At 43.9% G+C, this 16,556-nt stretch overlaps 1 protein-coding gene across 1 annotated transcript in view; it reads left to right on the top strand.

The window, feature by feature from the left end:
• The window catches only part of GPRIN3 (GPRIN family member 3), a 59,837-nt gene extending 45,004 nt beyond the window's left edge, over positions 1–14,833 (top strand). The window contains exon 2 of the mRNA XM_074950589.1: positions 9,280–14,833. Coding sequence (XP_074806690.1) covers positions 9,391–11,832 — 2,442 coding nt within the window. The 5' untranslated portion in view covers positions 9,280–9,390 and the 3' untranslated portion in view covers positions 11,833–14,833. The remainder of the gene's footprint in view (positions 1–9,279) is intronic.
• The last annotated feature ends 1,723 nt before the right edge of the window (positions 14,834–16,556 follow it).

Raw genomic sequence — 16,556 nt, 5'->3', positions numbered from 1 at the left:
AAAGCAACAATAGGCAGGACATTCACATTTCCTCTGATCGCAGTGCTCACCTCTGATCATAATACACTCCTTTTGTAACGGTTACTGTATCGCCTGACCATTAAAATTGTATAGATCTCAGATTTAACCCTCTTCTAGCTAAAAGCAAGTTTTCACGGTGCACAGAAAGCATGCTCTAAACTCTGAACAGCATTATTTTTCCAGACTCAGAAGGGTTTGGGGTGTAGCCTGTCTTTGTCCTGTGCTACATACAAGCCCTTTTAATACATTTAACAAATGACACTGAAATAAGTTTCCCTGTTTGCAAAAATAACATGGTCTATAATAAAGGCTAGAAAAGAATCCGCTAACGATCCGTGATCTGTAGTATCGAAATTCCGGGGCGGGGAAAGCACTCATGAGAAGAAGTGCTTCAGTATTGCTCCGTATCATCTGATCCGTACAAATGGGGAAGGATGGTGCAGCCTCTGCTCTCTCCCTGCACATGGGAGAGCTCCCTGAAGAACAGTCACCCAAACTACTCCTGTGGCAGCATGGCTCCTTATTGCTTCCTGCTTAGGACTATGCCTAAGGGTACGTCTACATTGCAAAGAGAAAGGGGGATTGTAGCACGGGCAGGCACACCTGTGTTCGTTCTAATCGAGGTAGCATGGATGACCATAGCAGTGTAGACATGATGGCACAGGCTTCACCACGGGCTAGTAACCAGAGTACATACTCATGGTCCCTGGAAGGTTTTGGATTCTCTGGGGATATCTTACTGAATCATTTCCCTGCCATTGTGGAGAACTTAGGCAGTGGTGCACCTTGGTCCGTCCTGTTCTCTGTCTGTGGCAAAGAATGGCCTAGTGTCTTCTGGGCTGTAATTTTTTGATCTAATTTTGGTTGTTGGATTTAGTGTGCGGGCACTGGGTGGGGCTGGTGGCCTGAGTAGATGCTCCGGTGGTCCCTCCCGGCCGTATTGTACAATTATGACTTGGGTAAGGCAGGAGATAATACAGCAATCAGACAGAGTGAGCGTAGCCGAGTGGATAATGGGAATGTACCTCGCTCCCAGAAGAGCAGCCTTGCAATATTCTACCCATCCTCTCACCTGGGCTGAGTAAAACAATTTTTTCGGTATTAGTCCTCATGATCAAGGGTGAGCCAATAAATTCTGTGCAAGGGTTGGTTAAGTTTACATGTAAAATTTGCTGAACTGCAGCCTAGTGGATAACCTTTGATCTCCATTGTTAATCAGAAGCAACCAACAGATAGTCACATGGGTTTCATGTAAATTCTTACAGAAATTGTTGGTGCCGTGTTCTAACATATCAAATCTGTGCATGCCTCTGTCAGCTTTGAAACAGTGTTCTCCCTGGTTTTGGAAATGCAGACTCTGATTATCATCAGAAATGTCAGCAGCACAGCAAAAGAAAGAGATCATGTCTGCAATGGACTTGTAACTCTTTCAGAGACCAATTTGTCTCAGACACAATTCCCCTGCACTGACGAAAGCAAACGTGAACGACAAATGGCACACATCTCGATGCATACAGGTTCCAACAGACCTGTACTGTAGCTACCAAATCAGTATGACCTATCACAAATAAGTCCCAGTGAGTGTGTCACCAGCCCATCCTGCCAGTGCACATTGTCCCTTCAAGGAGTAATGTCTACACATCAGCACTAATAACAGTTGTGTTCCCATGTGCATAAGGGAATGGAGCTTTAAATACTTCTTGCTTACAGTTTGGCTTTGCTTTTGGACTGGAGCCTGCTAAGTGAGAGATGTGGCTTTTTGGAAAGCTATACCCACTTTCCCTACAACGCACATGAAACACAGGGAATCCAGGTGCATCCCATAATATCATCCATCACCTTCACATGATGGTAGCGTAGGATGGTATCTTACTTTGAGCATCTTAATTCCTTTCTTTCAACTATGTATCCCAAACCAGGCAGGATGATATAAGTCCAGAGTGTCTTGAGTTAAGATAATTCCTTTCAAACTACTTTACTTTCTCAGCTGTCATTTGTCTATACTTCTCTGTCTCTCATTCATAATGACAGATCTAGGTCCCTCAGATACCATGAGAAAATAAACTACAACCTATTAATAGAAGCCCCTGGAGAAAAAAAAAACAAAACAAACCCTCCTATGCTAAGACCATGAAATTACAGCACTCCCATGGAAAGACTGAAGTGGAAATAAGTCTTGGTATCAGAGACATGTATGTATGAAGCTAAATATCAAAACTGGTGCTCTGTGATTCACATTTTCGGTACTCCACAGCAAATTGTAGAACATCCGTGTCTTCTCCAAAATTAAAAGCCCAGAGGGAAGGCTGATGTTGCTACTGGGGCAGAGTACATGTTGTCAGAGTGTTGTCAACTCTTGCAGTTTCATTGTGATTCTTGTTATATTTTATGCTTTTTCTTAAAGCCCCAGCTCCTGGAGCCATGTGATGAGATCAGACTCTCAGCTTTCATTTGAAAAGTTTCTAACCCTCATGTTTACAAAGCAAGGCTTGAAAATGTGAACCCTAAAGACTCAAAAACCAGATAGCAAATAAAAAATCTTGTGACTTTTAGGTCAATTTCATTATTTTTTGGAGGCCTGACTCATGACTTTTGAACCTTGGGATTTGGCAGTATTGACAATGTTAACTAATCATTGGCATACTTCCACATGTTTGCAGATTATTTGTAAAGTAGAGCTTTAGCTTGCAATTCTCAGGCTTTTTTAACATTTGCAAAATTTTTGTTTTTTGACAATAGAGGAAACTATAACATTGTTTTAAAAGGGGGATATGCTGAAATAAGTGGTAGATTCTTTCCACCTTGACTTGAAGTTAACAAAGTTGTTTGCCTGGGAAATGCCTTAGATTTTAAAAAAGACGCGCAAACCACACAGGGATTCTGTCTGCCCATACAAGTCATATATGGACTCTGGCAGGCTTTCAAAACTTTTTTGTGTTACTTGTCTCAAGATGTCCAGGAAAATTCCACCCTGGAATAAGATATGACATGAAATTTTCAGGTGGATTGATTTTTGTTTGAAAGAAATGATTTTGGTGTTGAAAATTCATGGTTGTTACTGGGAACTGCTTTCCATCTTTATGGTGACACTAACACCTCTTCCTCATAAAATTAAATTTCAGATGATTTCTCCAGGTGAAACACTGAACACATTTCACCTGAGCAATTCCACAGAGATTTCGGTTTGTCTTGGCATGTTTTCCTTCCTAATATTGGGTTTTATTTTCATATTTCCTCCAGTGGCTGTTTGCCTGCCATAGGTTTTGTTTGTTCCTGTGAATTTTTCACTGCAGTGCCTGTCGGACAGTCTTCGCATAGTTTATTCAAGGAGCCCAGGATCAACGTGTGCTTGCAAGCAGTAACAAAGATAACTTCCACATGCTGTAGTCAGTTCATTTGGTCTCCTTTACATAAAGTTTCTATTGGCTTCTGATTTTGAACTGTCATACTCTAGTTCCCGTTGGTTTGTTGTTCTCTGACAATATAAATAGCTTGGTTCAAGTTCTGCTTTCGTTTACACTTGTGCACGCCCATTGGATTCAGTGGGGTTTCACCGGAGTCACTGAGCGTATGTCGACTCTGCAATAAAAAACCCGCGGTGCTGAGTCTCAGAGCCCAGGTCAGATTACAGGGGCTTGCAGGACTTGGCCTACGGGGCTAAAAATTGCAGTGTAGACAGGTTCAGGCTGGAGCCTGGGCTCTGAGACCCCACAAGGGTCAGGGTCTCGGAGCCTGGGCTCCAGCCCCAGTCCGAATGTCTGCAGTGCAGTTTTATAGTCCCGCAGCTATAAAGCCATGAGCCTGAGTCCGCTGACCTGGACCAGCCGCAGCTGTGTCATTTATCACAGTATAGACATACCTTGAGTGGAGAATTTGACCCTTGCCTAAATTAGATAGCAGAATAGTTCCCATTTGGTGATAGCAGAGTCAGTTTTTCCCCATTGTTTTAATTAGCCGTTCCTTATAAATTAGGTCATTGATATCTGTTGTCATTCTAGCAGATGATTGTAGCTCCCTTTCAAGATCTTTCATTCTGCTCTTGAGTGCCCAGAAACAGAAAAGATACAGTGTTGTACTGTAGATGGAAATAATACCCTTGCCTGCCATATACAGCTGGAGCAGCGAAGTGATCATCACTCTGGGTATGCTGTGACTAGAGTCAGTGTTCCTGTACAGCCTTTGTCACAATAGGTGGAGAGCAGCCTGTTGGACAGATCACAGAGGGCCAGATTCTGCTTCTGTACCTCACTTACTCCTCCAGCAGTTCCACAGATGTCCGGAGAGCTACTTGAGGGGTAAGGTATTGTTTGACAACCTTGCCTATTAGAAAAGGGCCAGATTGTGGAGCCATCACTCATTTCGGGGGGCACTTCCTCACAGGAGTATTCTCATTGACTTCCCATGAACAAGTGCTCACAAACATGAATCAAGTCTCCACAACCTGAGTCTAATTAAATGTATTTAATGTTCTGAGGTTAAGTGAAACATCTGGGTTAAGTTCTGTTACCCCACTGAAGTCAACAAGGCGTCCTGGGGATAACTGAGGGCAGGATCTTGTCCCTCTGCAGTGGCTATCCCTTGGATAGGCAGTGGAGTATAGTTTTAGTGATCACGACTTGACAGGTCATTTGAATGAATAGAATAAAAACAACTTTCCAATGCCATTTTCTATAGGTGCTAATGCATTTGCACTTCACTTTTGCAGATCCCTGGGAATTTGCTTATATGCTTCATTCAGAAGCAATTTCTTTGATGTTTTCAAAGCTAGGAAGGAATCTCACCTTTTTGAAGGGAGTTTGTAGCTGAAGACACTTGTGGGAGGGCCAGACAAAGCCAATTATAAATAACCTTATAGACCTGCCTGGGCATGAAGAAGCTTATTAGAAGCTGCTTTCTTGGCAGGGATGAATCAAACATACCCATCAAAACAGGGGTGGACCAAACTGATCCTTCTGCCAAGTTTCCTCTAGTGTGTGTATGTGAACATCCAGTAGGCAAATACATAAGGGTTGGGAGATGAGAAATATTTATACAAGTTAGGAAAGAGCTAAAATTCATGTGGAAGTCTGCAGAAGAGCTACAAGTGAGGTATACCCAACAAGCAAAAATATTTATACAAGCTGCCAACATTTTATTTTACGTAATATTCTACAGAGTTTACTTTCCAGCGTCCAGAAGTACGCATTGCATATGTGTGGTCCATCCCTCATTAGCTCACGGGCAGTTTCTATGGCCATTTTACAATCAGTACCAACAGAAGCGTGAATTGCCAGTAGCATTTGGCAGGATGGACCAAACCCTCAGAAAATTATTTGGGAAAAATAAGTGAATAATTCAGTCATATGAACACACCAGGGACCAGATTATTCTCTCCAGAACACAGGGGACAGGAAACTCCTTGTGAATCCCTGATCATCCACTTCTCTTTTCTGGATTCCTGTTTCAGGGCTTGTGTTCCACTCAAGTGCCCTAACGCGTGTCCTGATAAGAGAGAACAAGGGAGTATATGTAATATATCTGGTTGCCGTTTTTAGATACTATATCAATTTTAAAAAATAACTTATCCTAACTTTTGGAAGCCATGGCTGAGGGATCATGCTCACTAGTGAGAAGTTTTATTGTTTCAGCTGGTAGGTGATGGGTACATTTTTGAAGCCCTGTGTCAAAAAAATGAGATATTACATCCAAGTGTAACTCCTTTGGAATAGACAAAATATACATGAGGTCAGACTAGATGATCGTGATGGTCCCTTCTGACTTTAAAGGCTATGAGACTTGCTCAGTTTTTCCCAAGAAGGTGTAGGTTAAAGCAGTTCCTAAAAGAATGGCCCTCCCGACCCCAGCGCCTCCAGTGGGCAGGTTTAAAAAGTAGGGAGCCAAATCTCAGCAGGTTAGTTTTCAATAGCATGCCATGCCCCCAAAATTTTGTATCTAAGCATTGCCTGTCACTGAAAAGAGTTTTCTCTCTCTTTCTTCCTTCCACCAGCAAGTCACCTAACAAAATCTCTGACGAGCAGAAGGGAGTGGTCCTGATTCTGATCTGACTCCACCAGCTTTACTCTGTTGTGACTCCATTTACTCTAGTGTCAAAGGAGAATCAAGCCCAATGGGTGAAGCCTGTCTGGTGGTGCTAATGATCAAATCATGAGGGAGGACTGCTTAAATCCAGCCTTTTCTTCGTTAATTTTCACTGGGTCTGCGAGAGGAGCTGGCAAGTACATTTGCTTGCTTCCTAGACCAATTGATAGACCTAGGGAGCACGATCCTGCTCTCCAGAGTCTCTAACTCTCCTAGCCAGACTCACATACACTCTGTAGCAATCAAGGCATTGAACACCACCAGGGGGACTCCCCTTTAGCAAGACTAGGGAGTTCTCCCAGCCCTCATCAGTGTAATGTGAAGGCAGGTTCTTCACCTGCTCAGCTGGAGAAGAGCTGTAAAAGGTCCTGGGTTGTAGTTTTGCTGTGCTCTTTCCGTCTCATACAAATCTATTCCTGAGGTCAGCCAGGGAATATTGCATGCAGGTAAACCTGGAATTTCCATGTTGCTCACACGGACCTGCATCCGATATTTATGCTGAAACTTATTGTCATGAGATGTAGATTTTTGCAAAGGTTTTGGAGATCCCCTGCAACCATCATGAGATCAGGGACCATGTTGATGTCAGTTTTATCTGCCACTGACTCCCTTGATATTGATCATATTTGGAAGGGGAAGGAGGAGGAAAACAAGAAAATTGGAACAGGAGCTGCCAAACCTGCCCATTCCCCAGTGCACAGCCACGAAGGACAATTACTGGTGTCTAAAGCTGGGATAACTTTCATTGTGTACACAGTGATGGCTACTGGCTTTACATCAACTGAGAAATGAGGACTTGTGGACTCACGCAAGGAGTTTTTTTGGCTTATTTTATATAAACTCCCCACTTCCTGCTCAGCTCATCAGAAGTTGTACTTGGAGCAATTTGGTTTGTGAATTTGTATGCGATTCCGCAGCAAGATTCCTGTTAAGAAGTTCAATAACCATTGGGACCAATAGCCATGGTATTTTAGGGCTGGCTTAGCCCTGGACATTTTTGGTTGGGTAGAGCCCAAAGGCACGCCAAATTAGAGATACAGAGTTAAAACGATAAATTATGAATATCTGGAGGACATCAAGTTAATGAATTCGTAATGCGTCACCATGTTTTCCTGTGTGCAAAACTAGGTTTGCTGTATTCATTTTGATTTTGTTTCCATTAAACCCCTGGGGCCTGCTTCTCCTCTCACTCTCAATGCACTGCATCTCAGGGGGAGTTTTACTGAAGTCAGTGGCAGAGTTTCACTAACGCAAGTCTGGTGTACAATGAGGGGAGAATGTGAGACCTTTTGTTGAAAAGGGCATTGCTGGCATCAGTATCCCCACTTTACAGATGGCAAAATTGAGTCCCAGAGTGGTGGTATGACTTGCCCAAGGTCACCTAGCAGGCCAGTGACAGAGATGGAAATATAGAACCCAGTTTCCTGAGTCCCAGCCTAGCACTCCACTGGCAGTGGAGATGTGGGAGGGGCTTTGAAATGAAAGCCTCCTGGGGGAGACAGACAACCTACAACATAAAAGAACAAGGCAGGGATTTTCCCAAGTGCTACCATTGATCTAGCTCTGCTTCCATTGTCGTCAATAGGAATGTTACCAGTGAATTCAGTGAGAGCAAAGTTTTGACCAACACTGAGCTCTTTTGAGAATCCCACTCTAAAAGCACATTTTAAAATGTATTCCGAGTTCAAAATGAGAGTTACCTTGAGGTTCAGATAATTCTGCTCCCTCTGTTTAAAATTCCTCCCTGCTGTTTCATCTGGAAAGGGTATTCTTCTTGATCTCCCGTTCTGTGGTGGTACTGAGTTTAGCTGTGTTTCACCGGATAAATGGCTACTCTTCAGCAGTGGGCAAACAGATGTGTATACAGGATCTACCTGTAGTTCGTAAATCAGTTAATACATTTTGTCAAGAATGCTTCTGGAAGATTATAAATGCAGAATTGTTTTCCTTTATGAACATAAGTATACATAGTACTTCCAGTAGCACAGCCAGAATCAGTTCTGGTGTTTTTCTTAACATTAGTCCACAGTATTTCATTCAGCAGTTCATTTTAGCAGCCAGGTTTTACTTCACAAATATTACTCTGAAGGCATAGGCGCCAACTTCTCATGGCGCCGGTGGGTGCTCGTGCCCCCCAGCTCCACCCCCATTCCAACCCCTTCCCCCCAAAGTCCCCACCCAAACTCCGCCGCCTCCCCTGAGCATGCCGTGTTTCCCCTCCTCCCCCCTCCCTCCCAGCAATTGCCACGCGAAACAGCTGGCAAGCACTGGGAGGGAGGGGGAAAAAAGCGGGCACGCTCACGGAGGAGGTGGAGGCGCAGGTGAGCTGGGGCGGGGCAGGGAGCTGCCGGTGGGTACAGAGCACCCACCAATTTTTCTCTGTGGGTTTTCCAGCGCCTATGTCTGAAGGTACTAGAAACTTGACACAGAGACCTGTCTATCTTCAATAATTCTATTGCAATATAAAGCACCTCACAATGTTTAGTGTATTGGTCCTCCACAAGTCGGTGAAGTTAGAGAAGTATTAACCCCATTTTACAGATGGGGAACCAAGGCACACAGAGAGACTTAGTGACTTGCTCAGGGTCACATGGGAAGTGTGGCGCATAACAGGAATTTGAACCTGGATTTCCCATGTCCCAGGCTAGCCCCCTCGTCATGGGATCAAACTTCCTTTCTGCAGGTTCTTGTATCTCTAGCTTTGCATTACTTAATGTTATTTATTGAATTCTGACGGCAGAATATTTTCCACAAAGCATCCACCCAGATCCCACTTCCCTTTTTTTTTTTTTTTTTTTTAAATAGCTTTAGGTGCCAGGTCAATCACCTGACTGACTGAGTGCACAACATTCTTATTCTTTTCCATAAAATAGTCAACAACCAAGGCAGATTTTGATGCATTTGTGGCTAACGGCTACCTCTGCTTCTCGATCCTACCTTGGAAATAATCGTATGAAAAATATTTGAAATTCAAATACTTTTTATTCTGCAAGTGAAAAATTACTTAGGGGGAGATTTTCTAAGGCACAAAGGGGAGTTAGGAGCCCAACTCCCATTGACTCAGTGTGAGTCAAGCGCCTGACAGCTCTTTGTGCCTTTGAACATCTCCCTTAAATATTAAAAAGTATTTTCCCTGCTTAAATCCGATTGCTGTTAACGCTGTGTTTCCTTCTTTAACAGATTGGCTCTAAGGGAAAGTTGTTCCTGACCACATTCCCCTTGATACAAACACTGCTCTGCAAGAGTATTGCTGGAAGAAGCTGACTGCAAGCTACAGCTCAGAGAAATTCCATGGGGACGGTACCAGATCCTCTGAGGTCTGCCCAGCTTTTGTTGGTTGCCGCTTCTGAAGAGAGTGAGTGCCTGGGAGATCCGCAATCCACTAAGCACCAGCACAAACAAGCAAGCATAGAGAGGAGCAGTAATGGCATTTCTTACACCAAGGCTGAATCTGCTGGAGTTTGCTTGTTTGACCTGAACTGTACTGTAGTTTCCGACATCCAAAGGGATGAGCACCTCTACGGGGATGATACTAGCCAGCAAGACATGTTTTTGCCTGGGTCCTTCAGCCAAGCTGAAGAAGTGCCTCCTGCATGTACCAAGTCGGCCAGTAACTCGGAGCAAACGGGCAGCCGTGACGCCACAGTGCAAGCACAGGTTGTAGCAAAAACCTCTGCAGCTGGACATGCAACAGATATGATGCCAGCTACCCACAATTCCAACCAGCTTATACAAAGCGACCTACCAAGGATAAGGTCACTGGCACAAGTTGATGACTGTGCAGTGAAGGTCTGTGGGATGAGTGATCCAGCGGAACTTCAGGAGTTAAATTATCCATCCCTAGACAACACTATCAAGGGTAGTGAGTCCTGTCACCGTTCTTCTCAGGCAAATACCCTGCAAAGAATAGACATGGAAAAAGAAAAAGCATTGGAAATAACTGACCCTGGCTTCTCTCTGGCAGCCACTGCAGTGAGGGACTTGGAAGCTATTCCTGATCTGGGGATCAGGCCGCAGGTTTATTCAGAAGCAGAGATAAGGGATGCAAATGATGTGAAATCCTGTCCCACTTTTAGGACTGCACTTGCGCAGAGCAATAAGGCTTTGCCACAATCCAGCTTTGAGGGGACACAGCCCTTGTGTGAGGCAGAGACAGAGAAAACAGGACCAGTGCTGCCCCAGCTCTCCAGGTTCAGAGAAGTAGGTACAATGACAGTCCAGCCTGAGAGCACATCTTTAACTCGGGAGGCAGTAATCAGGACATGGCGTGATGCTGAGGTTCAGGCAGTGGCCAGTATGGAGAGCAAATCCGCTTCCACCAGCCCAAGTATCGTTGCTGCATTCTTCAAGGGGAATCCTCCTTCAGAGGCAAAGGAGCAGTTGCACGTCATTTATCAGAGTGGTGGTGGGCAGAACCAGTCAGAACTTGTTGACAACTTTGCATCACTCCAAAAGCCAGCCTGGTGTCCTGGTATCATGCCAGAAGGGTACGCTCTGACAGCTGCGATGGATGCAGTGAAAGCTCAGCCTGCCCAACTGCAAAAGCATCAAGGAGACCCACCTGACAACATCTGTCCAGTGCTGGCAGGTAGCATAACACCTGCCTGTCCATACCCACAAGGAGCCGGGAACACCCAAGGAACACCGGCTGATAGGGCAGAAACCCAAGGAGCCTGCTTGGCCAGAGACAGCACAGACATTCCTCCACTGTCATCAGATGCTGCAGTCTTACTGAAGGCAAAACCTGTGTACCAGATTACGGTTAACACCAGTAATCAACCTGCAGCACCTCAGCAGTCTGGAGATGGTGAACCCCACCCATCTCCATTTACAGCCGTCCCTGAAACAAGCAACAACTTTCTGCACCAAGTCAGTGATTCAGAAAGTAACCAGTCACCTGGACACGGACACGGCAGTGTACCCCATGGAACTGAGCAGACAGAGACCCTGTGCAGCGCAGCTGGTAGCAGCACTGGTAGGAAGCCTTGGCAGTTCCCGCGTGTTGATGAAGTGCGAAGCAGTCCGGTTAATGTCAAAACCGAGAGAAAGCCAAAGAAGGAAGAAAAGTTCATGTTGCTTGAGGCTAAAGGAGGCGTTAACATCGGCACTGGAGCTGCTGCTGGCTCTGTGAAGGTATATGCACCACGTCCGGTTAAAACGGAGCAGGATAAGATGTTGGAAGAAACTAATCAGGCAAAGAAGTCCAGCAGCCCGAGTCTGCAAGCTGGATTGACACCTGAGTTGAATATGAATTCTACCCACAACACCCATAGGCTGGGGACCCCAACAGCTCCACCATGTCAAATTAGCAAGGCCAGTGAAACCAGGAAGGAACCAACAGCTGTTCCTGCCTCTGCTCCACAACTGCCACATCTTGGGGAAAAGAAGAAAAAGCCCACTGTGGCCACGGAGGCCAAAGTACAGGTGCAGCAATCCAAGCACGTCAGAGATGTTGTGTGGGATGAACAAGGCATGACATGGGAGGTATATGGTGCTTCGCTAGACCCGGAGTCACTGGGGATCGCTATCCAAAATCACTTACAAAGACAAATACGAGAACATGAGAAACTGATCAAGGCACAAAGCACCCAGAACCGGAAATCGATTTCCTCGGATACATCTTCAAATAAGAAACTTAAAGGGAGGCAGCATAATGTGTTCCAGTCCATGTTGCAGAACTTTAGGCGACCTAACTGCTGTGTCCGACCTGCTCCTTCTTCTGTGTTAGACTGATAGGGGTTTGTGTGTCCACAGGTACAACCCCCTCTCCCCAAAGGTGGAAATAAACCCCACTGCTCAGTTGTATTATCTGGGATTATAATGCAGTGACCGTGGAAATTCTTACCGGAAATTTTCAGAACAGTCACTCCATTGTCCCTTGATGAGGTATCACCCCTTTGTTATTTCCATAGTAGACCCTCACCCAGTCTACTGTCAAATGAAAAGCGAGGCACTTTGCAAAAGCACAATTTTAAATTGCCAACTGACTGCAGTGAGAATGGGATCTCCTGACAAGACATGAGGCAGAGAGAAGAATCGTATAAGTGTTTATAAAAAGTCATTTTTTGTTGTATCACAAGGACTAGCATAAGGTGTGGTGGTGATTGTTCTTTTTAATTAAACTAACCTTAAATAGCTGCAAACACACACATGCTCTCCAATACTAACAAATACAGATTCCTTTAAAAAAAAATCTGCATTGAGTTAAGTGCATGAAAGGAATAAGGGGTTAAAAGCTTTCAGTGGTAACATAGAAAAGGGGAATTTTCAAAAGACACCAAAGTAGGTAAGTGCTCATCTCCCCTTGAAATATAACAACATTTGGTTTCCTAGCACCATTAGGCTTCTTAGGAAATCCCAGCATTAACTAATAAAAGATGTAACTGTTGATGAGGGGAATCACTAGAGCTAGCCATTAAAATTCAGAAGTAGAGAAGTAATTATGAGGAATGCTCTGTAGTCCTTTTAGAATTCTGTTTATTTTAAAAGAAAAGAGCTTTCAGGCATATTCTTTCCAAAGAGAAGAGTGGTGAGCAAATCAAATATGAGCTCTCAAATCATTCTAGCATCCACTGAAACATGTGAGATTTTCTACTTACAATTACTTGCATCTGACGGCAAGTCACCTTTTTGTGTGACGGTAAATCTTCGTTTCAAACTCCAGGGGGAGAGAACTGGCTCAGATTTTGAACACGTAAAAACTGACTTGAGCCCATATTGTGTCTCAAGCCTGCAAGTTGGTAGGAATTCCAAACTGGGAGAGCTTGAAGAATTCGCCACAAACGTACAGATAAATTATTGCCCAGTCCTGCGAATCTATGGGAGCCCCTCCTGTGGAGGGCTCACAGCATTGGGCCCTTAGCCATGAACTTGCAGATTCCAAGTAATTTAATTGTGTTGCACTAACATTAATGCAGTTGAGTTTTACACAGATGCTCATGAAAAATGAATTCCAAGCTTGAACACCTAAGTGCTCGTAAGTAACAAACCTTAAAATTACATGCATGAGTACTCGGAAATAGTAAACTTTATATGCAGTTTGACATGGCTTGTCACTGCAGGGGAGAGGGTTCCACCAGACAAAACTAAGCGAGGTATGGAAGGAGTTAAATCAGCCAGCCATGCAGATCTGACTGCACCTTGGCAAGTCGGACCAAGCATAGTCATACATTACTTTTTATAGTAGCAATGAGAAAAAAATATATTTAAAATCCTCACCCAGGTAGTAAATTTTAGAGGTCTAACTTGTATAGGAACAATGCCTCCAGCAAGGCCTCTGAGGGATCCAGGACAAAAAAAGTTTAAAAAATTGATCTAAAAGTTCCCAGGTATTGCCGCTTACCGGTTACCTCTCCCTAAACTCTTACCTGTCCTTGAGAGAGTCAAAGCCTCAGTAGCGTTTTCAGACACTTCCTCTTGATCCTAAAAGTGCTGCTCAACTGGTCAGAGAGAAGAGCCCCAATTAGCCATCACAGCCCCAAATAAATATTCACAGCCAGCTATTAGCAATCAGTTAATAAAGTAAAGAGATAACTATATGCTGAACAAATTCAAACAATTGGAATAAACCTGAGAAAATCCTGATCTACTTGCTGCATGTCTACAGTGCACTTAGACAACTGTGGTTGGCCCGTACCAACTGGCTCGGGCTAAGGGGCTGTTTAATGACAGTGTCGATGTTTGGGCTCAGGCTGCAGCCCAAGCTCTGGGACCCTCCCACCTCACCAAGTCCTGGAGCCCGGGCTCCAGCCCAAGCCCAAACATCTACACTGCCATTAAACAGCGCCTTAGCCCGAGCCCCATGGGACCGAATCAGCAGGCACAGGCCAGCTGCAGGTTTTTAATTGCAGTGTAGACATACTATTGGAGGCTAAATTAGTTGAGTAAAGTATTCACTTGGAATTATTTCAGCTCCAGTCTTCATGAGCCAGATTCACAGCAGGTGGAAATTGGCATAACTTCATCCAAGTTAATGGATGTATGCCAGTCTTACACCCTCTAAGGCTTTGGCCCCATGTTTCTTTCAAACAGATGTCTAGTTTAATATATACAGACACAATATACTGTGCATGCAGCATTATTGGAACTAGATAGGAATGTTTCTAGTCATCCTCTGCTGTGGTTCAAGGTAGAACAGACTGTAACTAAAATCTGGTACTGGGCCCAGTGCTGCAGTCCTGTTCAAGCAAAACTCCCATTCTGTTTATGAATGTATGATTTGTACCACTGTTGTGGCCTGATCCCTCACCCATCGTAAGCAGTGGCAAACCAGTGCAGAACCAAGACCTTAGTGAACTGAATACCAAAACTCAAAGGTAGCAAGTACTTTCCACAAAATACGGGGCTACTATCCGAAATACAATGGTGACTCAAAGTGACAGCTCTGCTCTTGTGATAGTGCAGTGTAATTCATGTCCTACGTGTACTTACACTGTGATGTGCAGAATAACTAGTGCAACACAATGATCTATATGTACATGTACTGCAACCTATTTAACGTCATGTAAATGCACATACTGAAATCAAACTTCAGGGCCCAAATACTCCACTGGCGTAAATTGGAGCAGCTCCATTGAAGTCAATGGAACTTTGCCGATTTGCACTAGCTTAACAATCTGACTCTTTATGTATAAATGATCACAGGGTAATAGTCTTGTGTGTTACAGACGCTCAGGGTGACCACATAACTTGTGAGAAGTTTGGTGAGGCCGAGTTGCAGGATCATTCCAAATGAGTGAAAAGAAATGAAAAGGAGGACTTGTGGCACCTTAGAGACTAGTCTCTAAGGTGCCACAAGTCCTCCTTTTCTTTTTGCAAATACAGACTAACACGGCTGTTACTCTGAAACCTGAAAAGAAATGATTTATTCTGCTCTTCATTGGGATGTCCCCTGAGGGGAAAGTGGTTGTTTTTTAAGTTTTATTTTGTGATTTGTAAAGTTTTTGCATTTTGATCCTGGCTGAGTTTTGGGGCTCAAGCAGCGAGCTGTGGCAGTGGACTTTAGCCAGCAGGATGTCTTATCCTAGTCTTGCTGTTTGTTTGCCTTTCTGCAAAGCAAGCCGCTTCGACATGATCTTAACACACTGATGATAGAAGGAGTTCATCCTTTGTAATAAGCTGTGGTTCTGCAATCCGCTGCCTTTTTAACCCTGAAAATAACAGCCCAATTAAAAAACCATGAATTCTGATGCATTGCAATTAGAGAGCAAAGCTGTTACCTTGCGTCACTGTTACGTTTTGTAGGTTATCTGCATTTTTAATGGAAAGGGTTTTCCCACCTTCAGTTTTGGCACTGAGGCTCACCCAGGGCCTGATGCAAAAACCCGTGAAGTCAATGGAAAGATTCCTAGTGACAGTGTGCTTTGAATCAGGCCTCAGGTGAGTTGTATGACTGATACATATTGAGTGTAGCATCCTGTGAGAGGAAAGGTATTAAGTACTTTGTCATATATTTCTCCTGAATAAGAGCTTTCTCACTAAGAAAGGTGTATATGCTTCCGAGTGCAGCTTTCCATATTTATCAGATGCTATTTTGGGTGTTCCCAGCAGTGTCTGTAGGCCTTGACCCCTCCCCCACTTTTCATTTTACATGTTGGGGCTAGCACAGGAAGGCTCAGTACCTTTTTAACAGAAGTCTGATGACTTTGCCTTTGATTTAAAACTCCTGAAGATAAGAGTGGGGATCCAAGTTGAGACACTGTCAATTTGGGGAAGAAGTGACCTAAACAGACATGGCTTTTGAGCACAAAACAAGAAGTGAGAGAGGAAGAAATAGATTTTTACTGGCATTTAATTTTTTTTCAGCTGTGCGCACTGAAAATAAGTGGAGTGTGCATACAGGCAACATGGAATGATGCTTACCTAGACTTACCCCTGGCTAATGAGAGTGCATGATCACTCGCGCTACAGTATTTTAGCCAAGATTTTCAAAAGTAGCTGGTGGGTCTTGGTGCCCAACTTGAGTCAGTGTAAAGGGAGCTGATTCTCAGAAAGGGCTGAGCACCTGCCTTGTGTAAATCACCTTGGAAAATCTTGGACTTGGTCTTTAATGACACACACTAATATTTTGAGGTTAAAAGAGGCCATGCAGCTCATCTGGATCTATTTGCCTATCTGTCTAGTGTATACACACTGTGTTGATTTTCTTCCTGACTTCTTCTTTAAATCTTTGTTTTTCCAATAGGTTCACAGTTCTGTTGCTGCCTTTCATTAAGGCCATTCCATTTAATTATCCTGTGTATAGGTCATGTTTTACATGGCACGCATTATAATCCCTCATATTGTAAATTTGAAATCATTACCATGCAGCAGCAGAAGCCTTTGAGACAGTCTTTACTGTGTTTATAATATTAGAGTAGTAGTAAATAGCATCTGCTAATAAATGGTAACAAAGTGACTATTTCCCCAAAAGCGTGATATACAATAGTGTTTCCAGTGTATGTTTCCACATTTGTAAG

This window comes from Natator depressus, chromosome 4 (genome assembly GCF_965152275.1).
Source record: "Natator depressus isolate rNatDep1 chromosome 4, rNatDep2.hap1, whole genome shotgun sequence".
NCBI classification, from domain to species: domain Eukaryota; kingdom Metazoa; phylum Chordata; order Testudines; family Cheloniidae; genus Natator; species Natator depressus.
This window is presented reverse-complemented; position numbering and strand designations above follow the sequence as displayed.